The sequence below is a fragment of the Phyllostomus discolor genome, chromosome 4, assembly GCF_004126475.2.
Source record: "Phyllostomus discolor isolate MPI-MPIP mPhyDis1 chromosome 4, mPhyDis1.pri.v3, whole genome shotgun sequence".
NCBI classification, from domain to species: domain Eukaryota; kingdom Metazoa; phylum Chordata; class Mammalia; order Chiroptera; family Phyllostomidae; genus Phyllostomus; species Phyllostomus discolor.
Window position 1 is genome coordinate 6,440,234 of NC_040906.2, and position 27,269 is coordinate 6,467,502.

Sequence of the window (27,269 nt, forward strand, 5' to 3'; positions counted from 1 at the left end):
GTTAAAAGCCACAATCAATGCTCTGATCATCTGACTTTGTGATCTCCTCTCCTCCTGTGCACACACTTCTCTCTTAGGGCTCTTGGTCACCAAAGGCAGCTGTCCCTAAAGAAGGCAGAAAGGGAACAGCTCCTTCCTTCATTGTGATCAGGACAAATGTGGTGGGCAATCAATGGGGTTACAGAGACCAATTCTGAAAATTCTAGATTGTGTTCTGCACCTTCCTGGGAATGATGCCTTGTTCTTTCCCCAATCAGCTTATGGAGCACCTTCTTTGGTTTCCCTTGGGGACTCTAACTTAATTTTTGTTATATTTTTGAAAATCCCTGTTCCCTGCTTGTATGCAAGTCTTCTGAATGAAAAGTCTAAGTGACAGTAGGACATTACTGGAAAGAAAGACAAAGTTAGAGACAGTAGAATAGTACATACAGGTTTCACGTCAGTGAAGGAAGAGCACAGACGCAGGCACCTGAGGAAGAAACACCTGGGAGGTAGGGGATGTGGAGAGGCATTAATGATATTTGTCTTCTGGATCTGCCCTGAGGCCTCATTCCAGAAGGAAACCACCAGGTCCAGCTCTTTCACCATATGGTTGCTGAGTCTGCCACTCAGCATCAGATATGAAGAGTCCAAGGCTGCTGCTAACACCTGTCATCCCAAGTATAATGACTCTGGACAATGTCCCCACACTGACTCTTAGTCATTCTTCAGAATGTTATCAGAGAACAAATGGTATCTGGCTGCTGTCAGGGACATAGGGGGCAGATTGGATACACTGTCCTTAGGCTGTGTCGTTCTCCCCATCCTGTCCCTTCAAGGGCTAGAAACAATGAGCAGAAGCAAAACCTGTAAGACCTATAGCTGAGAGATGGGCCAGGCTGGAGGCCATGTCCATCTTCCCTCTGACTGATGTATATACATCTCCTCATAGACCTCCACAGTGGTGAATACATTTTGTTCAGGGCACCAAGTTCGTGTGCCTCTCTGATACAAACACAGTGACTTGCACCATAGGAGTGATCACAGAAGCTTGAAACAATTATGGTTTAGATTTGTTGAATGGTTCAGGAACCAAATCAACTGGATTGGATCTCAGTCCCCTTTGGTGATATTAATCAGAGGGACTGGTAGAGTGGTATCCTCCTGGGGACACTGCCAGATTCCACTATACCGGTGAGCTTGTTGGGAGGCATTTTCTGAGACATTTCCATGTATCTCATGGTATCCTTTCAAGGATTTTTGAATGACAAAGAAACCTGGAAATTAGAGTCAATGTAGTGAACATTGTAAAAAATAAACAATTGCTGATTTAACAGATGTAAACTAATCATATAAAGATAAAATATTCTTTTTTGTTGTTATTCTTTTTTGACCTTATGGAAGTTGGTAGATTTCTGCTGTGGCTATAATAAATTCACATAGATTTTGCAGCTTAAAGCAAGTCAAATTTTTACCTTATACTTCTAATGGTCAGAAATCTGATGCAAGTCTCACTGGCCTGAAGTAAAAGTGCCCTCAGGGCCTTGTTCTTTTCTGAAAGCTGTAAAAAGGAGTTTATTTTTAACCTTTTCTAGCTGTAAGGGCTGCCCACATTTCTTGAGTCACTGCTTTCTGCTCTGGTCTCCAGTGACAGCCAGGTCCTACATTTCCGATTGTTCTTCCACAGGCATAAAACACTGCCGCACAGCTGGAAAGTTACTGATTTTTAAGGACCTATCTAATTTGATTAGGGCCACCCAGATTATCCAGGATAATCTCCCCATCTCAAGACCATCAACTTAATCACATTTTCAAACTCTCTCCATGTAGAGAAACAGAGCAGAGGTTCCAGGTGTTGCACATAAACAGCTCTGTTTCTGTTGGTATAAAATTCTCAAGAACCAAATACGTCTCCCATGTATGTCATGGGGATTTGCTCTGTTAGACAAAAGATTCCTCCATGGATATTCCCTACATGATCACATACCTATTCCTGGCTTCTGCTGAGATAGCTGAGGGGATCTATGAGTCACACACATAATCTCATCAAAGAACCTTCCTGCCCCTGAATACTCGGATCTTTCAATACTTCTGGGGCGCTAACAAAACATCATTGAACCACACTCTTGATCATTCTGCAGAGCACACCTGCTTGATGGTGAATATCAATTTTAGCATCCTTTTCAACCCAAGTAAGTGGAGAATAACCCAAATCATCAAGTCCTGATTCCTCTTGGTTGAGCAGTTCTCCCCTCAGTTTATCCCATTTTCTTCTCACATTTTACTGGAAGCAGCAACAATAAAAAGACAGCTGCATCTTTATCACCTAGGGATCGCCTTAGTGTATATCCAGAAAGTTCTCCTTCCCAAATATCTGCAGGAAAGGATTTGGGCTAACCTTTCTGTCTGTATATAGTAAGGATCCTCTTTCTCCAGTTTCCAAAAACATGTTCCTATTTTCCTTCTGAGCCCTCAGCAGTCACACCATTAACCTGCAGAGTCCTACACATTTGTGCTGTTCAAGATGATTTATGTATTCTCTGAGACAGCACAGGTTTTCTCTCCCACAGCCTTCCCTCCTCCTGAGTCCTCTGTAGGTCTTCAGCATCCACATTTCCACTCACAAACTGCTCAGTCTAGGCTTTCTATCATCCTACTTAAAATACTCCAGTGGCTCTGGCCACTGCCCAAAGCCACTGCCACATTTTTAGGACTGTTTCACAGCCATATCCTACTATTAAGAACCAAATGTATCCATATGTATTATTTGCATATGGATGCCTTAACAATTTACTACAAATAGTATCTTACAACAACAGAAATTTATTATCTAATTAATATCATTTAATATTCTGACATGGCCCAACCGGGTGTGGGGTAACACAGAACATGGTCCCTCCACAACCTCAAAGAACAGATAGCTGCCTGGCCAGCAGCCACAAGGAACAAGAATAAGAAAAGTCCGTATCTGGATGCCCCAGCCCTCTCAAGGCTCCTGTGTTAATCGTCACAAGGTAGAGCTTTCATTGCCATTACCATGTCACCAACCCTATGAGAAGTACCAAGGCCTGAGGCTCGGTGCGGCCCCTGTTGCCCTATCCAGCACCATCAGTGCATTCCCCTGTAATGTCAGTAACAAATGGCATGTCCCATGTGCTGGTCTCCAGGTGGTTCTTCCCAGAATATCACCAACACAAGTGCGGCTCCCCTGCTTGCAGCTCCTAAATTATACAAGGCTAAAATCAAGTTTTTAGCAGAACTTCACTGCTTTCTGGAGGCTGTAGGGAATAATCTGCTTCCTTGATTTTTCTTGCTTCTTAAGGTGACCCATATTCCCTAGTCCCCCCTGCATCTGAAGAGCCAGTGATATTGCACCTCTCTGATTGTTCCTCCAGAGTCACTTCTTCCTCTCTCCACAGCCAAGAAAGCTTCTCTACTTTTTAAGGGCTATGGAGTATATTTGGGCCACACAGATAATCTAGGAAAATCTGCCCCATCTCAAAGTCCCTAGTTTAATTACACCTATAAAGACTACTTGCCATGTGAAACAAGAGATTACAGGTTCCAGGGATTAAAACATGGACACCTTTGAGAAGCCATCTCTTCAAAGATGTATTGTATGTACTACAATATTGTAAATAATAACAACGATGAAATTCTGGTATTTAAAAACTCATTTCTCGTATTAAAAACAAGAAAAATCCGCAGTGAAGATGGACGCATAGGTGGACATACTATGCCTCCTTCCACAACCAAAGAAGAAATTACAACTAGACCTCAAAACAAAATGCAAGCAGAACCATCAGAAAATGAAGCTGTATGGAAGTCCATCAACCAAGGATTTAAAGAAGCCTCATTCATCCATACAGGTAGGAAGGGGAGAAGACGTGGAGACAGGAGGAGAGGGGGTGAAACGGGCAGTCCCACATTCACTTGCAGTGAATAAAAATTGGGAGGGATACCTTGGGAGTGAGTGATCCCAACCCCAAGCCAGACCACACAACCCAGGATTCCAGCACCAGGAAGTTAGATCCCCAGAATTTCTGGCTAAGAAAACCACGAGGGGTTGGGGAAGCAGAAGAAACTGCAGATTTGCAGGAAGATCTGCTTAAAGGGCCTGCATGGACTTAGAGCATTCGCAAACTCACCCACTCCGGGATTCACCACCAGAGCAACAGCTGGAAGGGTGTCAGTTACATGCAGGGAGTGGGTGAAGTGACTAGAAATGGGATGAGTGCCAGGCAAACCTCCAGAAGCAAAGCAACAACATTGTCTCCTCTCTGAGCCCTCCACACACACACAGAGCCACAAAGCAGTGAAATGAGTGGCCCCACCGTGGTGACTACTTAGGGCTCCACCCCACACAACTTACAGGTGCCTTTTTGACCACAGGCCACAGTAGTAAGGCTGGGAGTCAAAGCAGCTCTACCTAATAAACAGAAACAAACACAGGGAGGTGGCCAAAATGAGGAGACCAAGAAATATGTCCCAAGTGAAAGAACAGAACAAAATTCCAGAAAAAGAACTAAACAAAATGAAGATAACCAACCCACAAGATGCAGAGTTCAAAACACCGGTGATCAGAATGCTCAAAGAACTCATTGAGTATGGCAACAATATAAAGGAAAAAAGGAATCTTACAGTAAGTGAAATAAAGAAAAATCTACAGGGAACCAACAGTAGAGGGGAGGAAGCTAGGATTCAAATCAACAATTTGAACATAAGGAAGAAATAGGCATTCAACCAGAACACCAAGAAGAAAAAAGAATTCAAAAAAACAAGGTTAGTATAAGGAGCCTCTAGCACATCTGTAAACACACCAACATCCAAATCATAGGGATGTCATAAGGAGGAGAGGAAGAGAAAGAAATTTGAAATATATTTGAAAAAATAATGAAAGACAACTTCCCTAATTTGGTGAAGGAAACAGACATACAAGTCCAGGAAGCACAGAGAGTCTCTAACAAATTGTATCCAAAGAGGACCATACCAAGACACATCCTCATTAAAATGTCAAAAGTTAAAAAAGGGAGAGAGAATCTTAAAGAAAAATGAAGAGAGTTACCTGCAAAGAAGTTCCCATAAGACTATCAGCTGATTTCTCAAAAGAAACTTTGCAGACTAAAAGGGACTGGCAAGAAGTATTCAAAGTGGTGAGAAGCAAGGACCTACCACTTGATTTCTCTATCCAGCAAAACTATCATTTAGAATAGAAGGACAGATAAAGTGCTTCCCAGACAAGGTAAAGCTAAAGGAGTTCATCATCACCAAGCTATTATTACATGAAATATTAAAGGGACTTATCTAAAAAAGAAGAATATCAAAACTATGAACATTAAAAGAATCAACAACTGAATCTAAAAAAAAAAAAAAAAAGCTAAGCCAACAACCAGAACAGGATCAAAATCATAGATAGGGAGATCACTTAGAGGGTTATCAGCTTGGAGAGGGAAAGGGGAGAATGGGGGGAAATGGGGGGAAAGGTTAACAAACACAATTAGTAGATAAAAAATAGACAGGTGGATTTTATGAGTAGTATAGGAAATGGAGAAGCCAAAAAACTTATATGCATGATGCTTGGATGTGAACTAATTGGGGGATTCCTGGAGGGAAGGGGGGTGCCAGGTGGAAGGGGGAAAAAATTGAAATTGTAATAGCATTATGAATAAAATACACTTTAAAAATTCTTAAAAGTCACATCGGTAACCCAATATCTCCCAAGTTTGTTTCTCAAAACTTTAGCTCCTTTAACTCTACAAAATAGACATTATCATTGTTTTGTAATTACTATTCCTTTAATAAAATACATTTATAACTCCTGACTGGTGTGGCTCTGTGAGTTGGGCACCATCCCACTGACCAAACGGTCGCTGGTGTGATGCCCAGTCAGAGCCATGTTTGGGTTGCAGGCCAGGTCCATGGTTGGGGACGAGCAAGAGACAACTTATTCTCTCATGCACCAACCTTTCTCTCCCTTTTTCTCCCACCCTTCCCCTCTCTCTGAAAAATAATTAAATAAATAAAACTCTTTTTTAAAAATTAAAAATAAATAAAAATAACAAAAAGTAAAATCTTGTCCACTCTTACATCTTTTTTTCTTGGCTTCTTCTGGAGTAGACGTTTCTCTAAGATCCACAGTACCTAGAAAATAACAGGTGGTGGTGAGAAAAGTGAAATGAAAAAATAAAGGTGCAGATCTTCAGATGATTCACACTGTAGAAAGCTTGAGTTTATATGGTATTTGATTTATTGTTTCTCTCTTCCTTCTAAAGGATCCCAAAAACCTACCGAATTGAGAAGTAAGAGTCCAGGACATTAAAAAAAACACCTTAAATATCTTCATATTTCATATTATAAAGGAATAAGAATAGATATCCTGTCCTGCCTCAGTTTAAGATTTTTGTTAGATGTCAGAGCATCCTCAGTTGGGTGTTCAAAGAGCAGTGGAGTCACACTAATTGCTTTCCATATCAACAGTCTTTGAAAGTAAAAGAAAACACAGCTGTTAATGTATAACTATACGAGTTGTGATTCTCTTAACTCTGTACATTGAAGAAAGATTTAGAACAAAAGGCATGATGATGATCATTTCTGTCTCTTCTCATCTTAAGGAAAGATATCACCACTGAATGAAGCAAACCACAATCTTTAGCCCGTATACAGAATCAAAGAAGTTTTGAAAACCAACATTTTTCATAGGTTTGCAGCTAACTAATTTGGAAGGGAATCTGGACTTAGCTGCCATGAGTCCATGTAAAATTTTTATTTATCACACTTGAGGTGAATTCACACAATTTCCAGAAACATTAATATTTGAGAATGGGATTCTGCTCTAGACCCCTTTGTGGCCTTTTATAACAAACAGGATATAAAACATAGCATCATTCTTTTTTCTCATTTAAACTTTATTTTATTTTATTTTATTATTTTATTTTATTTTTTTGTTGTTCAAGTACAGTTGCCTGAATTTTCCCCTCACCACTCCCCCAAACCCAGTCAGGGGAGGGAGGTGGGGATGGCATAGTGTCATTCTAAAACAATAAAACATTATTATTATTTTACATGTGGCTTCAGAGGTTTTGAATAAAGGATTTTTGATGTTTGCTAGGAGTCCAGGCTATTATTTCAGCCTCTTCTGGTATCTCTTCATGTGACAGGTAAAGATCCTGAAAAACTTATAGATACAGGGAGCAAACTGATAACTGCCCAACTGTGGGGGGAACAACAGTTATCTCTGGCCTCACTTTTAGGTTGTTGTAAACATAAACTGATACTGTAGTTTGCAAAGGCATGTTCTAATATCACTATATAGGACAATGTTGTGGTGGGGGTCATCTGTCAAAATCTATAAATGGAATTTGATAGTAATGATGGGGTTCATCCAGTTAAACAACAGTTTTAATGCTTCTTGCTTGCTCCTATTTTCAAATTGATTAGAAGAAATTAAATGCTCAAAGTGGTACCCTAGAAGTAATCGAATCTATATATATGGAAAATATCAGCATAAGATTCATCAGGAATACAAAGTTCCACAGTGAGAGTCGGGATTTTTGTTGTCCAGGAATACAATCCTAAAATTCTTCTTTAGTGCAATTCAGATTCATGAACAGGTGGCTTCTTGGGTCTCTCCTCCTTTACTTGATTCTAAGGAGTCAGGTTATTGATCACTGCATGTAAGCACAGGGTTGTTCAGGTGTCTCAGTGTGTGCCTAAGAAACTGACTCAGTAGGAAATTCCCTGATAAAACCTGCAAACATCTTGAAAACCCATGTATATCATGGCCTGTACATAGGCCACCTAGACTGCCTTCTAAGTCACCTTCTTTGCAGGTTAGTGATGTGCCATTTACTGTCCCCAGAGCAGAGACCAGTCCCTGGCAAGGGGCCCCTCTGCTCTGTTTGAGCCTCACCTACCTACACTTGTCTCTCTTTCCTGTCTTACCCCTTCTATTGTCATTTCACACTTCCTTCATCTGCTGTTTCTTTGTGGGCAGACCTTGGAAATCCCCTCCTCCTGCCCCCTGCTGTGCCTTGAAATAATCTTCTCTTGTGTCTGAGCCATAGATCTATTTTGAAGTCACTTTTAGAGTAGTTTGCCTACGTTGAGACAGAAGTCAGACTGTGCACTCTCTAAAAACTACAGCAAACTTTCATTTTACATGGATAGACATAGTGAGCTATTAGAACAAACGTATTACTTACAATATTGCTCTTCTGTAACATCAAGATCATGTCACATTTTTATTTGTTTGTAGGTCTTTTCCTAGAATGTTTTCCTAAATAGGCATGTTTCCAATATCCGCTGAGAAAGTAGGAAGGGACACCAACCACCAGTCTGTGCACCAAAGAGCTGGAGAGTGTATCATCACTCTTGCTGCCCAAGGTTTGGGAGACAGCATTTTGGTAACTGTGTCAAACTGCAGCTTTACCAAGGAAATGATGCAGAATCAAGAAAGCTATTATCTCCTGGCTGGCGTAGCTCAGTGGATTGAGCGTGGGCTGCGAACCAAAGTGTTGCAGGTTCGATTCCCAGTCAGGGTACATGCCTGGGTTGCAGGCCATGACCCCCAGCAACCGCACATTGATGTTTCTCTCTCTCTCTCTCTCTCTCCCTCCCTCCCTTCCCTCTCTGAAAATAAATAAATAAAATCTTTAAAAAAAAGTTTAAAAAAAAAAAAAAGAAAGCTATTATCTCCAGGACACTTTGTAGAAGACCTGGAAACATGTCTGTGATTGTGTTTCCTCATCCAGAAACAAGAGTAACACTGTCCATCCTGCTTACCCTTCAGGGTTGCTGTAAAGGAAAAAGTAAGACACTTTTGCAAAGGTCCTTTGAAAAGTCACTATAACACTTGCTGAAAAACCCTGTAGAAATAATACTTTGGGTTTTAAAATACCTTCTCCATTTCTGCTAACACTAGATAGCTGGAGGAATTGACCCTTGACACTATTCAAGGTTTGTGATCAGATGACAATGTGACCTTCCAACAAAGAAATATTTAGCTTTCCTTTCTCTATAGAAATCACTGTGTAAATCCAACACTTTATAGTCATAGAATTAGTTTTCAAACAAATTTATTACTTTGCTAGCCTATTTCTACTATATAATCAATAGATGATGCATAGGTGGATTAACAGGACCTGTAAATTAATAGGCCTCATCTTTAAAAACTGTAAATATAATGATTTCTTATTACTTTGCACATCCCCAAAAGATCAAGAGAAATAAATGCAGAGAATGGGCAGGATAAACTGGATCAATGGTGCAGCATGAACTCAGAACAGATGCCTCAGGAAAGAGTAGCTCTTAGTTCAGTTTCCTGCAGCCCAGGCCTTGAGCTCCCACCTCCTTACCAGGTTTCATTTTCGGTGCTGAGGTAGTGAACACTTTCTTAAAATTCTGCTCAAATTCCTCCTCCAGGTCGATTCCCATTAAGTACAAGGCATGATCCTGAAAAAAATGACAAAAATAATGACTTCATTATCACTGCCACTAGATACTTTGTGATTGGGAATGATCACAACTCTTGCCTAAAACACTTAAATTGCATTAACCATGTTAAGAGTAAAAACTCATGTGGCTAGGAGTATTTTCTGTGTCCTAAGTGAACAATCATTTACTACTAACTAGGCAAAAATGGAAAATCATTACCATGCTTGGGGACTCTTATTCATTTGGTTTAGGTTCTTTACTTTAGTGATAATCTAAAAAGTAATCCAAAGTCTTTGTAATCATAAAATATTACAGATGTCTAAGTACAATCAGCGATATTTCTTTCAAATTGTCACTTGTATTTCTCTCTGGTGACTCCTCTTAACTATATGGTTCGTTTACATACCAAGCAACCTGGAGTCTGAAATTTCTGAGAAGTTGGATTAATAATATTTGGGGGACGATAAGAAGGGTAATATGACTTTAAGACACAATTCTCTTCTTACTTTGTTCAGAGCAGGGAAGACGCAGTTTTCAGTGGGCACCTCTTACCTTTGAAGAGAGGAAAGAGCTCTTAGCGTTCTGAAATTTTGGTTGCAGGGACTCCTAGGGACTCACTGCCATGCTCTATCTTGAGTTTTAAAAGTCCCTCACTGTTAGATATCTTGCTTGTATAGGCTTGTTAGAGGGTGAGATAAACTGTAAAATTTCTGTACACCAAAAAATGAGGGCAGAGCAACTTAATGGAGAAAAAAAGGAAATGGAAGCGGGAGAGACACTTACTTTATTAAATGCCCTGTGATTCTGAAAGATGACGCGCATGTCCCTCATAAAGTTGCCCACGTTGGGGTAACGCCGCTCATTTAGATTCTTCTTTATCTTATTCAGCAGCATAAAATTATCCATGCCTCGATAAGCCTCCACACTCTGGTGAAAAGTAAATAATGAGAGAATTTCTGATACAGCACAATGTCTGCCTTCTGTGCATTCCTGAAAAATCCAGCCAAAGTGCAAGGCAGTGATAAGAGCAGCTCGTGCTCTCACTCCCACGGGTTTCAGATCACAAGTCCCACAAGAGCACATGCCAAGACCAGGCAACACCTGGGCAACCTATAATCACAGTTTGTTATCATTACTTACATACTTATCTTGTTCCATAGGCTCAAGAGAGATATTGTCTGAGTGGCAGTAGATCTCCAAGAGGAGGAACTCACATTTCTGCAAGAGAAGGAGGATTTGAATGAAAAGTAACTCAGAGTGAATGATCCCATACGTATGCCCAGGCAGAGGCGTGGCCACACCAGTTTTCCAGCAGTTTCCTCAAACAGGTAGAGATCTGGGAATCAGACATGTAATTCCAGAGCTATGTTGTCTGCAAACCAGTCCTAGTGAGATTTCAATGTGGTTGAGACCTGGTAAGAAATGCAGACGGCTTTTGGTGCTCTTTCCTTCACCCTTTTACTGTTTGACTTCTCACATGTGAGTGGGAGAAAGTTTTTGGGTCAAATTCAAATTACCAGCTGCTCCTCAGGCCCCATTGTCATTGCCAGGACTTCACACTCCTCATGATGTTGCTGACTTCCTGAAGACTCCTTCATCCTGCAGAAGGTGCAACTCCACGGTCTCCTGAGAGGTGTGGGATAAGTGAGCAAAGCAAAGTCTCAGAAACAGCCACCATTCCTATGGCTGCCACTGTTCTCCTTTCAGGAAAGGCTGATGGACACATACTAAGAACAAAGGGGTCACTCCCCAGTCTCCAGATCCCCCATGTAGGGCCTGAGACAATGATAACAGCAAGGGTGCCAACTGGGGGTCAGTAGGTGGAGATTGGTGTCAAGATGAGTGGTGGGCTGTCCTTTCCCCACTTGAGCTGCTGGGAGCACAAGGAGTCCTGCCTACTGGGCCTGAGTGCTGGAGACTGGACCTTAACCCCTAGGGGCCTAGGATCTCAATCAGCCAATTGAGAACATGGAAAAAGTTCATGTTTCTTGCCTTTTCTAAATAAGCACAGAACACAATCAGCTGGCTTTCCCACTTCCATGAACAGGAGTCAACACTAGGAAAGTTCTAGAATGGAGAATAGTAAGTGGTATGTGGGCAAAAGACTCAGCTACCAGCCTCAGCCTCCCAGAGGAGAGGAGAACATTCACCCCCTACTGCCAGCATCTTTCAACAGCTCCTGTGATCATACTGCTGGACCACATACCTCTGTCCCTGCTGTGTCCCCATCAGGACACAAGGAGGAACCCCACAGGGGGATGGTGCATGGCAGGAGGAAGGACCCCTTAAAGAAGACAGGGGGCTGCATCTCACAAACCTCTCATTCTGCACAGGTGGCAGGTGACAGTCCCCATGAAAGAATCTTGAACAAGTATCACAGCCGAAGAGATCTTCTCCACTGTGGCAGACCCCACATGCCTCTGGCTTTTCAAGCTAGAAGGTAAATCAATGTACCCACAGTGAGACCCCAGAAGGCCACCACTATTAGATTCTAGAATGCACAGCCTTTTGTGAATCTAGAAGGAAAGTTATGTTCTTCTGAGTGGAGAGTTCAGAGGAAGAATGATTTTTCTCAGTGAAGTTTACAGGAGGGACCTGTGTGCCAGACCAGAAAAGTTTTTCCTATAAACCAAGTGATTCTAAACAAAACAAAACAATGATGTTTACAGAAAGTGAATCATTTTATAACCTTGTAGATAAACCAAGTTTCTGCCATAAAGTGTTAAATCCATTTGCCTACAACACAATGACTAAAATGATCCCTAGGAAGGTGGTACATTGAGAAATTAATAAAATGGAATAAACTTCTAAGAAAAGCTTGTCATCCTGTTTTTTTTTTTTGGCTGAAGGTTCCCCATGAGTTGAAGGGCCTGGCAGGGGTTCCTGGACATGGATTCTGGGCCTGGAGAGTCCCTGGACCTGTGACAGTGCCTCAAGTTTAAAAAACCCTGGAAAAAACGACCAGGTGATGGAAAGAAGGACGGAGCTCTTTAGATCCGGAAGCTGCAGAAAGATGCCCCATGACTCAGCTTGGTATGTAAAATATGGAGGCTCTGTCTCTGAACACCCAAGAAGTGTGGCAACTGCTTTGTTCTGTAAACAGAATGGTGAGCCCCCCACCCCGCTATCAATGAAGCTGGATTTCTTACCAGTCTCAATCTGTGACCTTAAACTACATTTAATTTAATTTACAGAAGAAGAAATTTGACAGTATTTGCATCCAAGTCTTGTAGCATAACTCCTACTCATTAAACCCAAATAAATGTATAGAGAAGATATGAATATACACTGTGTTATATATACACACATGAACTCATGATAAGAAACTGGCCTGTGACTGAGCCCTTTGTTAATGAAGAAAACGTGGTGTAAGGACTAATATTAAAGCTCAGTGTCAGGTGCTGCTGTGGTATCTGGTAACACTGAGATGGCCTCAGACAACCTATCTGCATGTGTCCCTCCCCACTCTGCTCTCCCAGATAAGATCCCACAGCTAAACAATGCCCCTAGTCCAGGGACCACCAGTAACCCTACCCATCCTGGAATGTCAGGCTTCAGTTCTCTGTCAGCCATGGAATCTTTCACACAAACCGGACACAACCTCCCACAGAAACCAGAGGGCCACCCTACACTCCCCAGCCCCTGGTTGTCCACTCAGTTCCACAGGGCAACCTTGATGAGGCCTGCAGGAGGGGCACTGCCTTCCTTTCTCAGTCAGGGAGTATATGAGAATAATAAACACCTGTCCATCCATCTGTCCAGTGACAGATGCCATTTTTTGCCATCCCCCAAACTGTCCATTTGACATCCCTCCCTCATCAATGGGATGAAAAGGAGGTGATTAAAACAGAAACTCAGTCCCTGAAGTCACAGGAAGCCATACAATAGGGAACTCCAACTGTGAAAACTGTGTGAAGCATTCTCTAACACGACCAAAACACAGGCCAATTCAAAACAATGGGTGGTCCTCAAAATTGCAGGTATGGAAATATTAAAGGACCTCAGAAAAAGGAAGAATAACCGGGAAAAAATTAAAATTTTTAAAAAATAAATAAAACACGTCACATTTTTAAAAAGATAATCAGTATTTACATAAATTAGGAACTATTAGGAAGTATATCTGCCCCTGGTTGCTTTCCTGGGTCTGCCTGGTGTGAGAATCCAGTTTGAGAACCACTTGGGGGCAGTTCTATCCCAGACACAAACATCCTGACTATCCCCTGGTATTGGAGAAACGCCTACACTCTTGTGACCATCTGAGGTGACAAAAATGAGAATGGCTCGGGGGACTGGCACACACATTGACAAGTGCTGGATGGGAGGGAAGTGGACCATCGAGGAACATGAGGAAACAGGGATGACAGTGTCCAACTTTTTCTACTGTGAATATTTCTGGTTATTCTGAACACAAGTGGTGTGCCACGGTTACTGTAAAACGGTCAGTAGGAGTGCCAGAGAGCCTCCCACATTGGCCAAGATGGTGGGAGTGGGAGATTCTTACACTGAGCATAGAAAAAGCTAGCCAGATAATTAGATAGAGAAAAGCCCTGTCCCCAGCACTTACCCCTAATCTTGTACTAGATTGGGGTGGCACCAGGCAAAGGCAGACCCATATACCATAGTAGCTTAAATGGTGCAGGGGAAGGTGCTAGACCAAAGAGACATGTCAGTCTAACCCGGGGAAAGAAGGGATTGATTCGGAATGAACCCTCCCAAGGTGCATAAAAGTTTGGGAATTTTATTTGTCATTTTGAGAAAGCACCTGGTCTGTCCTACACCCTAGCTAATCTAATCCCAAGGAACAAGCTCTCTCTCTCCCTTTCTCTGGATGTGTACTCACAGATTGGATTTTCCTCTTCCCTCTGAGGCCATGTGGCCTTAGCAGCCACATTTCCCATGGCCTCCATGAGGAAGTCAGTCTCCCTCTTATATTCTCTCTCTCTCTCTCTCTCTCTCTCTCTCTCTCTCTCTTTCCCCCACCTGGTAGTACACTTACCAGTGTGTTCGCATACTCTCCTCTAGAACTGCCTGACCAAGCAGCCCTAGTAGCCACATAACCCATGGCCATGTGGGCTCTACTCACAGGCTACAGGTGGGAGAAGCTGGGAACATTGTTAAACTGCCTGGATGGGGACTAAGACCACTTAGCAGCCACCTGAGGGCTCCAGTGGAATGCACTTGAAAACAGAACAGGTATTCTGGACACTGGCTTTTGCCTTGGCCTTGCTCAGGACAGTTCCTTGCATGGAAGAAAGAGATGGTCAGTGAGAAAGGAGCCTGCCATTCTCCAAGGTCATGTAGCACCTGAAGAAATCCTGTGCCTTTTGCACGAGCATTTGCCTCATTAGTTTGGCCTTTGTAGCAACATGTAGCTGAAACTCCATTTTTGTTCAATTACTCCATCATTCTCCTGGATGTACTCCATCAGTCTCACCATTCTATGTCTTTTCTTTCTAGTCCTTCTTTTCCTCCAACATTTTGAGAGAATCTCCCAAGTTCCCATCTTTAGCTATTTGGTTGGCCCTAGGTGATCAAATCACTCTGAAATCCACAGTTACATTGCTCTATCCACAGCTCCCAAATATCCAGCCTCTCTCCTGCCTTCCTGCACATCCCTGTGCTCACCAAGCATCTCCTATCAGATATTTAAAGCACACGCCAAACTCATGCAGCCAAATCTTGTCCTAATGCCCACTACATGTTCTTTCTTAGTGCTCCCATTTCCTAAAATGTACAATATTGACCACAAGCCTGAGAATCCATTCTGTGTCTATTGTCTTACTCGTGTTCCAAATCCTATCTGTCCCTATGCCACACAGTAATTTGTAAGCTTCTTTTGATTGCTCCATCATCCATGTAGTGTCCACTGCATGCAGAGATGTTGAGACCCTGGTGAGTATTTCCACCCTAATACATAAAGAAAAGTGGTTGGTTTCTCAAAGTCTATCCTATATCTTGGTTGAGTACACAAAGACCAGAAATATGCCTCTTGAAGCAAATGGGAAGAGGAATTTGGATCATAGCTATGTCATCTCAGTGCAGAAAGGAATTAAAGATGAAAGGTCACTAACTAATAATTATTTTGAATCTTGTTCTTCACTTTTCAGTGAAAATTCTTGTGTTGGGCAAATTTAGATTCAGGTCATTGCTTTTGTTTTTTTAAAATATTGGTAAAACATAAGATCAAGACCCAAGGACCATCTTGCCATACCTCCTGTTCAGTTTTCTGGTTGAATCTTGAATCACACTCCCAAATGGGACGGAAACTGCTCCAGCATGGAGGACTGGGGACAGTTTCCTTCTTCTCACTGTAGGGACTCACAGATTACCATCATCGTTCTCCAGGTCATGATAGCCCTCTTCCCAGAAGAACAAGGAAATAAAAACTGTAACCAATGCATAATAATGTTTCATCCTTGATCCTTAATCAACTTAAGGCTCATTTCTCTTTGGCTCTTTGTTTCTTATGCCAGCTGCACATATGAATTGCCTGAGGAGAGTATGTGAAATGCTAGAGTTCTGGTCCCAGTGTAAGAGATTCTGATCAATTGGTTTGCATTGAGGCACAGGCATTGGTACTCTTGTTAAGTCATAGACTGAGTAACTCATGTAATAGAATTATCTATAAAGTTTTTAAACTGGCTATCAGGCACGGTGGCCAAGTGGTAAGGCGTCAGTCTCATACAAAGTTTTAAACAAACATAATGTGCAAATAATAGTATAGACTGATTAAATTACAATTTCATAGATGGAGAGATCCTGGCAATGCTACTTTACAAAGGACTTCAGGTGATTCTAGTGCAGCCTAAGTGGAGATTAGGCCTGAGCCAGTGTGGTTAGTAATGCATGAGAATATTATAAGGCGATGTCTATATGCCTATAACATCTGTCCCAGGTGTTTACAGACTATTATTATTAACATGAGTGAAGGTATTCTTGTTGGAACAGTTGCCTTCTCCTCCCCATGGACTTGAGGTTACTGGTAGTATGACAGGACCCCCTGGGTTTCCATCTATCACTCAGGGTCCTGTGAACCAAGCAAGTGTCCCAGAGAAGATACTACCACCTCCTGAAGCTCTTCTAGGGCATCACACTAAAAATAAAAGGAATCCAATATCTTTGGTACTGTAACTTTTCTTCCAGAAAGTCACCTTTATCTGGTTTCCATCCAAATCCCAAGAAGGCACCTGTCTGACTTTTCACAGGAAATGGACTACTGTGCACTACACTCGCATTGTTTGGGTATGTTCAGTAAAATGTCTTGGCCTCCTTCCCTTGAGGCAGCCTCAGCTTGTATCTCCAGCCAAGGCAGAGATGTCATACACAGATGTAATCCACTATAAAGTGACCTGAGAAAGGGCCAGGTCACTGCCTGCCACTTGGGCACCCTACAATCTCTGCTTTCAGTAATACTTCCATGGTAGACAATGAAGGTGACACAATCCTTGAGGTCAGGGATATTATTTCAATCTTCCTTATGGGCATCTAGCATTTTTATGCACTCAACTGTATGTTGAATGAGTAAATAAATGAGTATCATGCCCCTTGGAAAAAAGGGATTACATGCTATTCTTAAGCAAATGTTAGCATATAATAAATGATTATTTTGGTTGAGTAGATAAGATTATTTGAGAACACAGCTGCTGTCACCAGAAAGCATCAGTGGCCCTCATCAGGAGATATAAAACTGTCATGTGGTACCAAGTGCCACTCCATGAACTCGGGTTTCCATCAGCAAGAGAATTTTAGGGAGGCAAGAGGAACCACCAGGTAGTAATGTGTGCTGAGATTTACCACTTTGAGTATCCTCATGGAAAATTGTTCCCTGTTGCTACAAAGTGTTGGAACCATGGAAAAGGATAGACCGACCCATTGTGGGAAGTTGTTAGCTCTTTTAGGTAATCCAGATAAAGTAACTTTAGACACATGGAGAATAGTAGAGATGTTGCTTTTCAAAGTACTCATTGAATAAAGAATGTTAAATATATTTCATCTTCAGTAAACTCAGTGGATGGAAAGTCCCAAAGACTAGTTCCCAATTTGCAGATCATCTGATAATGTCAAGGCCTGGACCTCACATTCCCAGTGGCCAGCTCTGTGTAAGCTAATGCAGGATTCTGTGAATGACCTGGGCAGCCATTTCAACCTGAAGTGTGTGAGAATGGCACCTCACACCTTCCCCTCCTTCTCAAGTTCTCATTCATACCCAAACTTGAAAATACTATCACTTTGTCCTGAAACTACACTGCATATTATGTAAGTGTTTGTTCAGTCTTCTTCCACAGAGGGAGAAACCACTTTCACAGATAGAAAGGAGGCCTGCTCAGCCCTTGAGGTGGACCCAAAGGGGTGACATCAAAGTAAACAATTTTTACAGGTCAGCCTCTCACCTAAACTATATCCATCTCCCAAGAGTTCCCTCCCAAACTGCACCATCCTTATGAAAAATTTGCCAATAATTTCTGCTTGAAAAAGAATTATGTATGCCTCTGTATACATTTTATTAAAGGATGAAAGAGTATGTAGGTAATCAGAGAAGAAATATGCTCTTAGTTTCCTCTCTTATGAAGTAGTATATGCTTTCATATCTGTCCCAAAATAGATTGTCTACTATACAGGTTCATCTGGATGATGGGGAGCAAACTTTACTCCATCTGACTTCATTAAATCTAGGAAATAGTAACCTTTATCAAAGAAATCTGGGATTGAATTGAAGATGACCTTGTGACCTGATTTAAAAAAGTGTTTTTGTGTATTCCATAATCATGTTAGCATTACATTTGACACCCTAACAATACCTTTAACTACAAGAGTCTTTTTTGATGGTTCCTTATTTGAACATCTAGTGGTTTAGCATTCACAGATAACATTGCATACAAACTAATGTTCAACGCAGCAACTCTGAAAAATGCAAAATAAATAAATGAAATAAAGGTAGGAGAGACAAAAAGAGGAAACAATGATAATCACTCAATTGAGAAACCATACAAAATGTGCAGTACATATAAAATGAGTTAGGTATTAAGAACTAGTATAAAAGGATAATCACCTTTTTTTTCTTGCTGTATATTGGTGGTGTAGGTAGCTTTCCCTCCTGAAAAATAAGAAGATCCAAGTATATGCTTAACCTATGATAATATTCTGTGAGTCTGGTATTAACCTCTTTGTAAAAATTTCTTCTGGACATCATACTATCAGCTCAATGGCAAAAAATCTCTCTCTCCTCACTTGTACTTATTCTAGAATTCATCCATGGAACCCAGAAAATCATTTTCAGAATGTGTTTCCTTGCTCGTGTGTTTTTTCCTTCCTTCACAATCTCTTCGACACCTTTCCCCTCCTTTCCATTCCCATCAGTACCATTCAGACCTGTCTCTTCACACCAGGACTATTCAACTGACATACACATGTCCCACACATACATGGTGTCAGACACATGGATAGTTTTGGGCAGACAAAGAAGGACAAACCCTAGGAGTGTCCAAAGAGACAAAGGGAATGCATGGAAGGATAAGAGTAAGACAGTGTGAGAAGGGCCTCAATAGTGAGTTCAGGGGGCCCAGGGAAGGGATGACCAGGGTGGATTAGTCAGGGAATACTCAGACAGGAGTGTCATGGGAGCTGAGCCTTGCAGGTTGACTATACGTTTCTTGGGCTGAAAGACAGTGAAGTAATTTCAAATCCCCACGTTGTCTGAGATACTGTTTTAAATATGCCATTTCACACGTTAGGAGACCTCCCTAGTTCTCTGCATTATGTTATGAATTTAAACTTTCTAGCCTGACATTAAATTACACTGCACACCCCAGTTGATGGATTTGGTCAAAGCATACACAATCCATCTACCTCAACCCACAGAACTAAGTTGATCATGGTTATGGTTTCCATGCCATTCTTTCCCCAAGTGCCTTCTGCCCACTTGTTTGAATGCAGACAGTCCTCTTTACTTCAGTGCCTAAAATTGTGTGCAAGCACCAGAGTCAGTATGACCTTTCCCTCCTCGAGCTCCTGAACCTACCTGGAAAGAGCCGCTTTGACAACTGATATGCTGCCTTGTACTGAGGTGTGAGGGTCAGGCAACTCTCCCCTAGGAAACCGTAAAGTCAGGGGCCTCAGGGCTCTACAGATAACTCAACCCATGTATTGGGTAGTCAATAGGTGACCTTATGTTCGACCACAACAAGGGAGGTTACACCTCCTGCCCATCACTCAAATACCTCCATCAGCCGTTTTAGGGTTTCCCCACCACAGCGCACAGTGTTCTTCCAATTTCTTGAACTTTTATAGTTCCCTGCAGCTTCAAATTCCTGGGGGGTGAACCAGTTTCCATCCTCTGTCTTTATGCACTTCACCGTGGATCCTGTAAGACCGGGACAAGTTGATCCTGGCACCTCTTTGTCCTCAGAGCTCAGACACTGGCCTCCCACCACCCCGGATCTAAAGTCACCCAATTTTGGCTGAGGATCAATATTAGGAGAGTCTGACCTTCCCTTTTATACACCAGAATTCCCAAACCCCATCTATATATCCCCTTCAAGATTTCCTGATTTGTGCATACATATCTTTGACCTTTATGAAACAACAACAAAAGTGATCACTAGGATCTACTCAACATCATACAAGTATTCTAAAATTACCTACAAGGAAAAGAATGTGGCTCTGCAAAACAAGACAATTTCAATTTGCTATTGAATTCTGGAGACAGAGAACAGGCCAGACTCTCTGCTGGCCCTGGGGCAGTGTGCAGGCAGAACCTCACGGTGGACTGAGACCTCAGGTGGGGGCTTTGCTGCTCAGAATGGCACCCAGGCAACATCTGTGCCCACCATTACAGCAGCTTCCCCATCTAAGTTTAATGGCAATTACTGAGCAGTGATTTTCCATCCCTGAAATCACAGGTAGCTAACAGTAAGTAATTGGGAAATAGTACTCAGTGGAAAATTTAAGTTAGATGTAATAGAAAGTCATGATAACATTAGTCATTAGAAAAAGGAAAGTCAAATCCACAATGACATACTACATACATTATAAGCACTGGGATGGCCATAATGAGAAAGACAAATAGTAATAAGTGTTGGTGAGAATGTAGAGAAATTGGAGCCCTGAGACTTTGCCAGTGGGAACATAACCTGGTGCAATGCTGTAGAAGATAGTTTAGTTTTTCCTCAATAAGTTCCACAGAGAAGTACCATGTAGCTCAGAAATTCCACTCCTGGGTATATACCCGAAAGAATTTTAAAAAATATGTTCGCACAAATAGGTTATGAGAATGTTCAAAACAGCACCTTTCATAATAGCCAAAGAGTGAAAAACTCCAACAAATGGATAGATAAGCAAAATATGGAATGCGTATACCATGGAATAATATGTTATTTGGCATCAAGAAGAAGGAAATATATAATATATGCTACACATGGGTGAACCATGAAAACATTACACTGTGTGAAAGAACCAATCACAGAAAGGCACATGTTATATGAGTAATTGATATGAAATGCCTAGATAGATCAGTTTATAGGGCAGAAAATAGATTAGTGGCTGCTTAGGTTTGGGCAGTGGGGTGAGGTGGGAGTTGACCTTGACTAATGAGAGGCATGAGTTTTCCTTTAGTGGAGGACAAAATGTTTTATAATTAGATTGTGATGATGGTTACACAACCTTACGAACTTATAAAAGAAACAAAAAAACAAAAACCCAACAATGAATTCTACACGCTAAGTCACAGGTGGCGAACACAAATCCTGTGGGCTGAATCCAGCCCTCCACCTTGTTTTACCCAGCCCAGGGACTTGTTTCTACTCAGCGGCAGCGCTAAAGTCTCGCTTAACCATTAAAGGAGCGGTTACCTTTATACAGTCCTAACATTACATCCGGCCCTTTGAAGGCAACTGCGAGGCTGATGTGGCCCCCAGTGAAAATGAGTTTGACACCTCTGCTCTAAGTGGTGAATTGTATGAGATATATCTCAGTAAAGCTGTTTAAAAACATAGTTATGATGCAGACAATTATATTAGTTGCTTTTCACTATCGATTTTAAGAGAAATTCCTATTAAGTTCATCACAATAGACAATTATTGACAAGCTTTCTAACGTTAAAATCACAAAGCATGTTATATTCATTACATAAACTAACTCGCTAAGTCACAGCAGGAGGCAGGCTTGAAATTGTTTTCTGTTTCTTAGATGGGAAGTTTCAGGCTCAGGAAGGTCCCAGTCTTCACACTGTCACTCTCAGCAGAGCTGAGGCTGGGATCAGGTTTTCTGACTCTAAACTCTGTGATCTCCTCACTGCATCCAACACCCTGTCCTGGTGGTGATTACCCAGATGGGATACAGGATGTGAATGTGGAGGCTGAGGGCCTCTTCCCTGTTATATCTCATTCAAAGTAGAAAATGCAGTATTTTTCCACCCATAGACTGACAATCCTCTTTCATTCTCTGGACATCCTCATGGGCACTTCCCCGTGGGGGTGAGCACTTAATATGCACCACTGCTTACAATGTAAAAACATCATCTTAGGGATCCCTTCCTTCTTCTTTCAAGCCACAGTGGGCCCTCAATTTCTTGAATGATGGGTAATTCACGTGGGTAATTCCATCAATTCTTGTGATTCCTTTACAAAAGTATTACAAATTAAAGTACACCATTAAACCCACCTTCTTCCAACTTGTTCTTATGTAACATGCCTTTCATGTCTCCACAGGTCACAGGAAGTATTTTAGACTGAAAATCCAGAAATTCTCCTTCATGCTTTTTTAGCCCTGAAAGAGAAGAGTTTTTCATTCTGTCTCATTTCACAACCACACATGTACAACTTTCTCCTGTGTTGAAGTCATGTCTATAAAGTCATAAGGGTACTTAGAAAACTTTATTCCACATATCTCCCGAGTTTCAGTCTTTCAGTGGTATTTTGGATACATAACCAAGAATGTCTACCTTCATTACACCTCTCAAACCCCCCCACAATCAGAAAGCTTTTGCAGAGACACCAGGCATCAGTACACCTGTCTTAGCTCCCCATGTAGTCAGCTGCCTTACTCTTAAGTGGCAGTGACACATGCAGCTGCCACCCTGGCAAAGACACTTCACTCTCAGTAGGCTCCTCTGCACTCTCTTGGCTCTCCACATTCGGCACTGCATTCTCTTCCTTCCTTTACAGGTAGCTTTATACACTTGTGCCATTCAGATGATTTACGTATTCTCTGAGACAACACAGGTTTTCTCTCCCACAGCCTTCCCTCCTCCTGAGTCCTCCCTAGGTTCTCAGCTTCCACATTTCTACTCACACGCAGCTCAAGGCGATCTAGGCTTTTTCTTAAAATCATCCTCCTTAAAATACTCCAGCGACTCTGGCCACTGCCCAAAGGCACTGCCACATTTTTAGGGATGTTTTATAGCCATAAGACACTTATAAGAACCAAAGTTTCTATTATTTCCATATGTTGCCCTATTTACTACAAATAATGGGTTAAAACAACATGAATTTATTATCTAATCAATTTCAGTTAGAATTCTAGCACTGCCTCGGGGTGCTAAAATCAAGTTTTTAGCAGACTTGCTTGCATTCCTTTCTGGAGGCTGTAGGGGACGATCTGCTTCCTTGATTTTTCCTGCTTCTTAAGGTCCCCCACATTCCCTCGTCGCCCCTCCATCTGCAGAGCCAGCGATATTGCACCCCTCTGTTCCTCCAGAGTCCCTTCCTCTCTCCACAGCCGAGAAAGGCTCTCCACTTTTTAAGGCCTATGGGAGTGTACTGGGGCCATCCAGGTGGTCCAGGATAATCTCCCCCATCTCAAGGTCCCTAGTTTAATCACATCTATAAAGTTCATTTGCCATGTGAGATAACAGATTACAGGTTCCAGGGATTGCGACATAGACAACTTTGAGGAGACTTCGTTCCACCTCCTACAGTATTGTAAATAATAATAATGATGAAACTCGGGTATTTAAAACTCATTTCTCACATTAAAAGCAAGTAAAACCTTATTCACTCTTACATCTTTTTTTCTTGGCTTTTGGTGAAGTAAGGGATTTTCCAAGATCCACAGGACCTAGAAAATAACAAGTGATAGTGAGAAAACAGAAATGAATAAGTAAAAGTTACACATTTAGGATAATTAATCAATACTGCAGGACACTTGAGTTTATAGGATATTTGATTTCTCGTTTCTCCCTTCCTTCTAAAGGAAACTAAAAACCTACTTATTTGAGAAGTAGGAGTCCAGAACTTTAAAAACACCTTAAATGCCTCTGTACTTCAGTTCATGCAGGAATAGTAACAGGTTTTCCATCCTGTCCAGGTCTTAAGATTTTTGTGAGATGTCAGCTGGGTCCCCAAAGAGGAGAGCGACTACATTAATTGTTTTCAATGTCTGCAGGATTTGGAAGCAAAGGAAAATGCAGCCAGTAATCTATAACCAATCAACTCGTAAAACTTATAACTCCCCACATTGTTAAAGGATTTAGAACACAAAGACGTGGTGATGATCATTTCTGTCTCTTCACATCTGAAGGAAAGAGATCATTAGGAAATGAAGCAAAGACCCACAGTCCTTTAGCTCATATACAGAATCTAAAAAGTTTTGAAAACAAACATTATTTTCATAGATTTGCAGCTAACTAACTTGGAAGTGAATTGGCACTTAGCTGCCATGAGTCCATGTAAAATTTTTATGTATCACACCTGGTGTGAACTCACATATTTTACAGAAACATTAATGTATTTGAGAATGAGGTTCTGCCCTAGACCTTGTTGGGGTCTTTTGTAACACACAGGACATAAACCACAGCATCTTTCTAAAACAATAAAACATTATTTGACTTGTGGTTTCAGAGGTTTGGAATAAAGGATTTTGGGTGTTTCCTAGGAGTCCAGGCTGCTATTTCTGCCTCTTCTGGTAAATTTACATGTGATGCGTAAAGATCCTTAAAAACTCACAGGTACAGAGAGAAAACTGATGGTTCCCCAGCAGTTATCTGGCCCAACTTTTAGGTTGTTATAAACATAACTAAATGTTTATACACATACACACACACACACACACATATACATGTATATATTTGCAGAGCCATGTTCAAACATCACTGTATTGGCCAGCATCATGTTGAGGGTCATCTGTCAAAAGCTATAAATGGAATTTGATAGTCATAACCAAAGGCTTTTCCTTGCTTTTCCTTGTGTTAATAACAAAAAAAATAGAGTCTGTTGAATTTTGAACAGGTTTGTGACAAATTGAGCAATAGCTGACTGTCCAAATTCCTCTGTTCTGGACAGAACAGGTGCTGAGTGCGTGAACATCACTATGTGATCCAGTACTTGGGGGATGATAGGTCTCTGAGCATGTAGTCAGTAAGGAGGCACTGCTGTCCTGCCAGAGCCATCTTGTTAAGCCTGAACTTAAGTGATTTCTTTCTTTGCAGTTTTATTTATTTCTATTTATTTTTTTAAATTTTTATTGAAGTATGCAGGTGACATTGGTTGATAAAATGGTAGAGGTTTCAGGTGTGCAATTCTATAATACACTGTCTGCATATTGATATTGTATTGTGTTCACACCCCAAGTCAAGTCTCCTTCCATCACTATTTATCCCCCCTTTACCTTCTTTTACCTCTCCAGCCTACTTTCCCTCATACTGTTGTCTGTGTCTACATATGGGCTTTTTTTATTAATCCCTTTACCAAGCCCCCTCCCCACTCCCCTCTGACACCTGTCAGTCTATTCTCTGTATCTATGAGTCTGTGTCTATTTTGTTTGTTAGTTTATTTTCTTTGCAGTCTTCACAGTGGCTACAGGAGAGCAAGGCAGGACTGGACTCCTGCATGTGAGGTGTGCTTGGAGGAAAAGGATCCCTGACCTCAGGCTCCTGCTGTCCTGGAGCCCAGCCATGGTGACCCTTACCCTCCTGGTCAACACTACTTCTCACTGCAGAGCTCCCGGCTTCTGGGCACTTCTCCTCTGCACTGAACCCCGAAGATGGTTCAGGACTTCTCACTGCAGAAGGAGCAAATGTTCCTTGCAGGTCTCAGTGTGTGACAAGGAACTCAGGAAAAAGTTGAGAAGCTCTGAAAACCCAGGGCTAGCTTGTCCCTCCCTCAATCCCCCATGATCTGCCTTTTGTATTCATGTGACCTGTAGGTCAGTACTTTATCATCCCTGTCCCCTGGGCCTGGGGTGGAGATATTTCTCTCTCACTGGACCCCTCTGCATTCTCTTGGCCCTCTGCATTCTGCACTGCACTCTCTTTCTTTCTTTCCATGTAGCTTTGTGGATTTGTGTTTGTGTCTGTAATTGTGTTAATTATTAGCTCTGCTTCTCTCCCAAGGTGGTCTTACAAATTTGGCATTGAAGGAGGCAGACCTGTAACTTGACTTCTGCCTAGGATGACTTTGTGAAATAGAGCCCTGCCCCCTTCTAAATTCTATTGTGTTCAAGTCATTGACCTCTCTGGGTTTATTTGGCACAGGCATTAGCCTAACTAATACAAAAGTTAAAATATGAACGATCTTAAATTAAAGCAAATTTGCGTTTTACTATAAAGGATACAGTAAAGAATTAGGGGAAACCTTTTGTAGAAAACACTGTTGATCTGTAACCATGAAAAGTTCTTATTTGCTCTTACCTCTTTTTCCTAAATCCATAGACTCTATAAAGTAAGAGGGAGAAAACAGTTATTTGTTTGCAACAGTCTTAGAAATTCTATGTCAAGTCACACAGCAGACAGGGTTTGTGATCATCTCAATGCTGAGATGAGCATTTTCCTCTTTTCTTCAACTGAACCCAGTTCTAGTGCCCAGGGTCACAATGCTAGGATCCTGTTCTGTTCTGTTTGCTTTCCATGTGAATTTGTAAATGACCTTCAAACATTACCATCTCCAGTGTCCTCATCTATAATGCTGGGATAACCTAGGTACCCTACCACCCTGCTAAGGTTTTTGTGAAAACAAAAATAACCTTTATTTACAAATCCCTGTAAAAAATCAAAATGTAAGCCAATAGTTTAAGTATCATTTGGATTTGAGAGTGTTGATCTGAGCCAATTTTTCCATTAATAATTAAATTTCAGCACAAATTATTCTGTCAAGATATTTTAAGTTTAGTACTTATGACATATTATCAGGAAATACAGGAATTCTGTGCTCACTCTGCTCTACAGAATATGAAACATGTTTGTAGAGACTAAGCATATCATTCCAACTCTTTAGCATTAATAGATATGACAATGTGTAGTAAGACTGCCATTTACTAGTGTAGTGTATTATGGCTGCATTTTTAATGTATCAATTGATTGGGCTCATCTAATTAAATAACAGTTTATAATGCCTCTTGCTTACTCCTATTTTCCAATAGAGTCAAAGAAGTTAGATGCTCAAAATGCCCTAGAAGTAATCAAATTAATGTACATAAAGACTGTCAGAGTAAGATTCATCAAGAACACAGAGCTTTGAATTTAGACTCTGGATTTTTGTTGTCCAGAAATACAATCTTAATATTCTCATCTGGTGCAGTTCAGGATCCTAAACAGGTGGCTTTTGGGATCCCTTCCTTATGTGATTTTAAGGAATCAAGGTTATTGATCATTGCACAAAGACAGGATTCTTCAGGTATCTCAGTGAGTGACCAAGGAACCAATCCAGCAGGAAATTCCCTAATAAAACTTGGAAACATCTTTCTTGGAGACCCAAGTACATCATAACCTGTACATAGGCCACCTGGTCTGCCCTCTAAGTCACCTGCTTGGTAGGTTAGTGGTCCTTTCCCTGTCCCGAGAGCAAAGACCAGTCACCAGCAAGGGGCCCCTCTGCTCTGTTTGAGCCTTACCTTCCTACGCTTGTCTCTCTTCTACCTCTTACCCCTTC

General features: G+C 41.4%; 1 protein-coding gene across 1 annotated transcript in view; it reads right to left on the reverse strand.

Moving 5' to 3' along the window:
* Positions 1–9,270: 9,270 nt before the first annotated feature.
* The window catches only part of LOC118500400 (nuclear body protein SP140-like protein), a 31,960-nt gene continuing 13,961 nt past the window's right edge, over positions 9,271–27,269 (reverse strand). The window contains exons 2-12 of the mRNA XM_036025008.1: positions 26,033–26,041; positions 25,312–25,404; positions 23,410–23,463; positions 22,069–22,173; positions 19,629–19,771; positions 18,461–18,505; positions 11,729–11,844; positions 10,929–11,046; positions 10,552–10,629; positions 10,195–10,338; positions 9,271–9,429 (exon numbers count right to left, since the gene is read on the reverse strand). Of these exons, the coding sequence (XP_035880901.1) occupies positions 9,286–9,429; positions 10,195–10,338; positions 10,552–10,629; positions 10,929–11,046; positions 11,729–11,844; positions 18,461–18,505; positions 19,629–19,771; positions 22,069–22,105 (825 nt within the window). The 5' untranslated portion in view covers positions 22,106–22,173; positions 23,410–23,463; positions 25,312–25,404; positions 26,033–26,041 and the 3' untranslated portion in view covers positions 9,271–9,285. The remainder of the gene's footprint in view (positions 9,430–10,194; positions 10,339–10,551; positions 10,630–10,928; positions 11,047–11,728; positions 11,845–18,460; positions 18,506–19,628; positions 19,772–22,068; positions 22,174–23,409; positions 23,464–25,311; positions 25,405–26,032; positions 26,042–27,269) is intronic.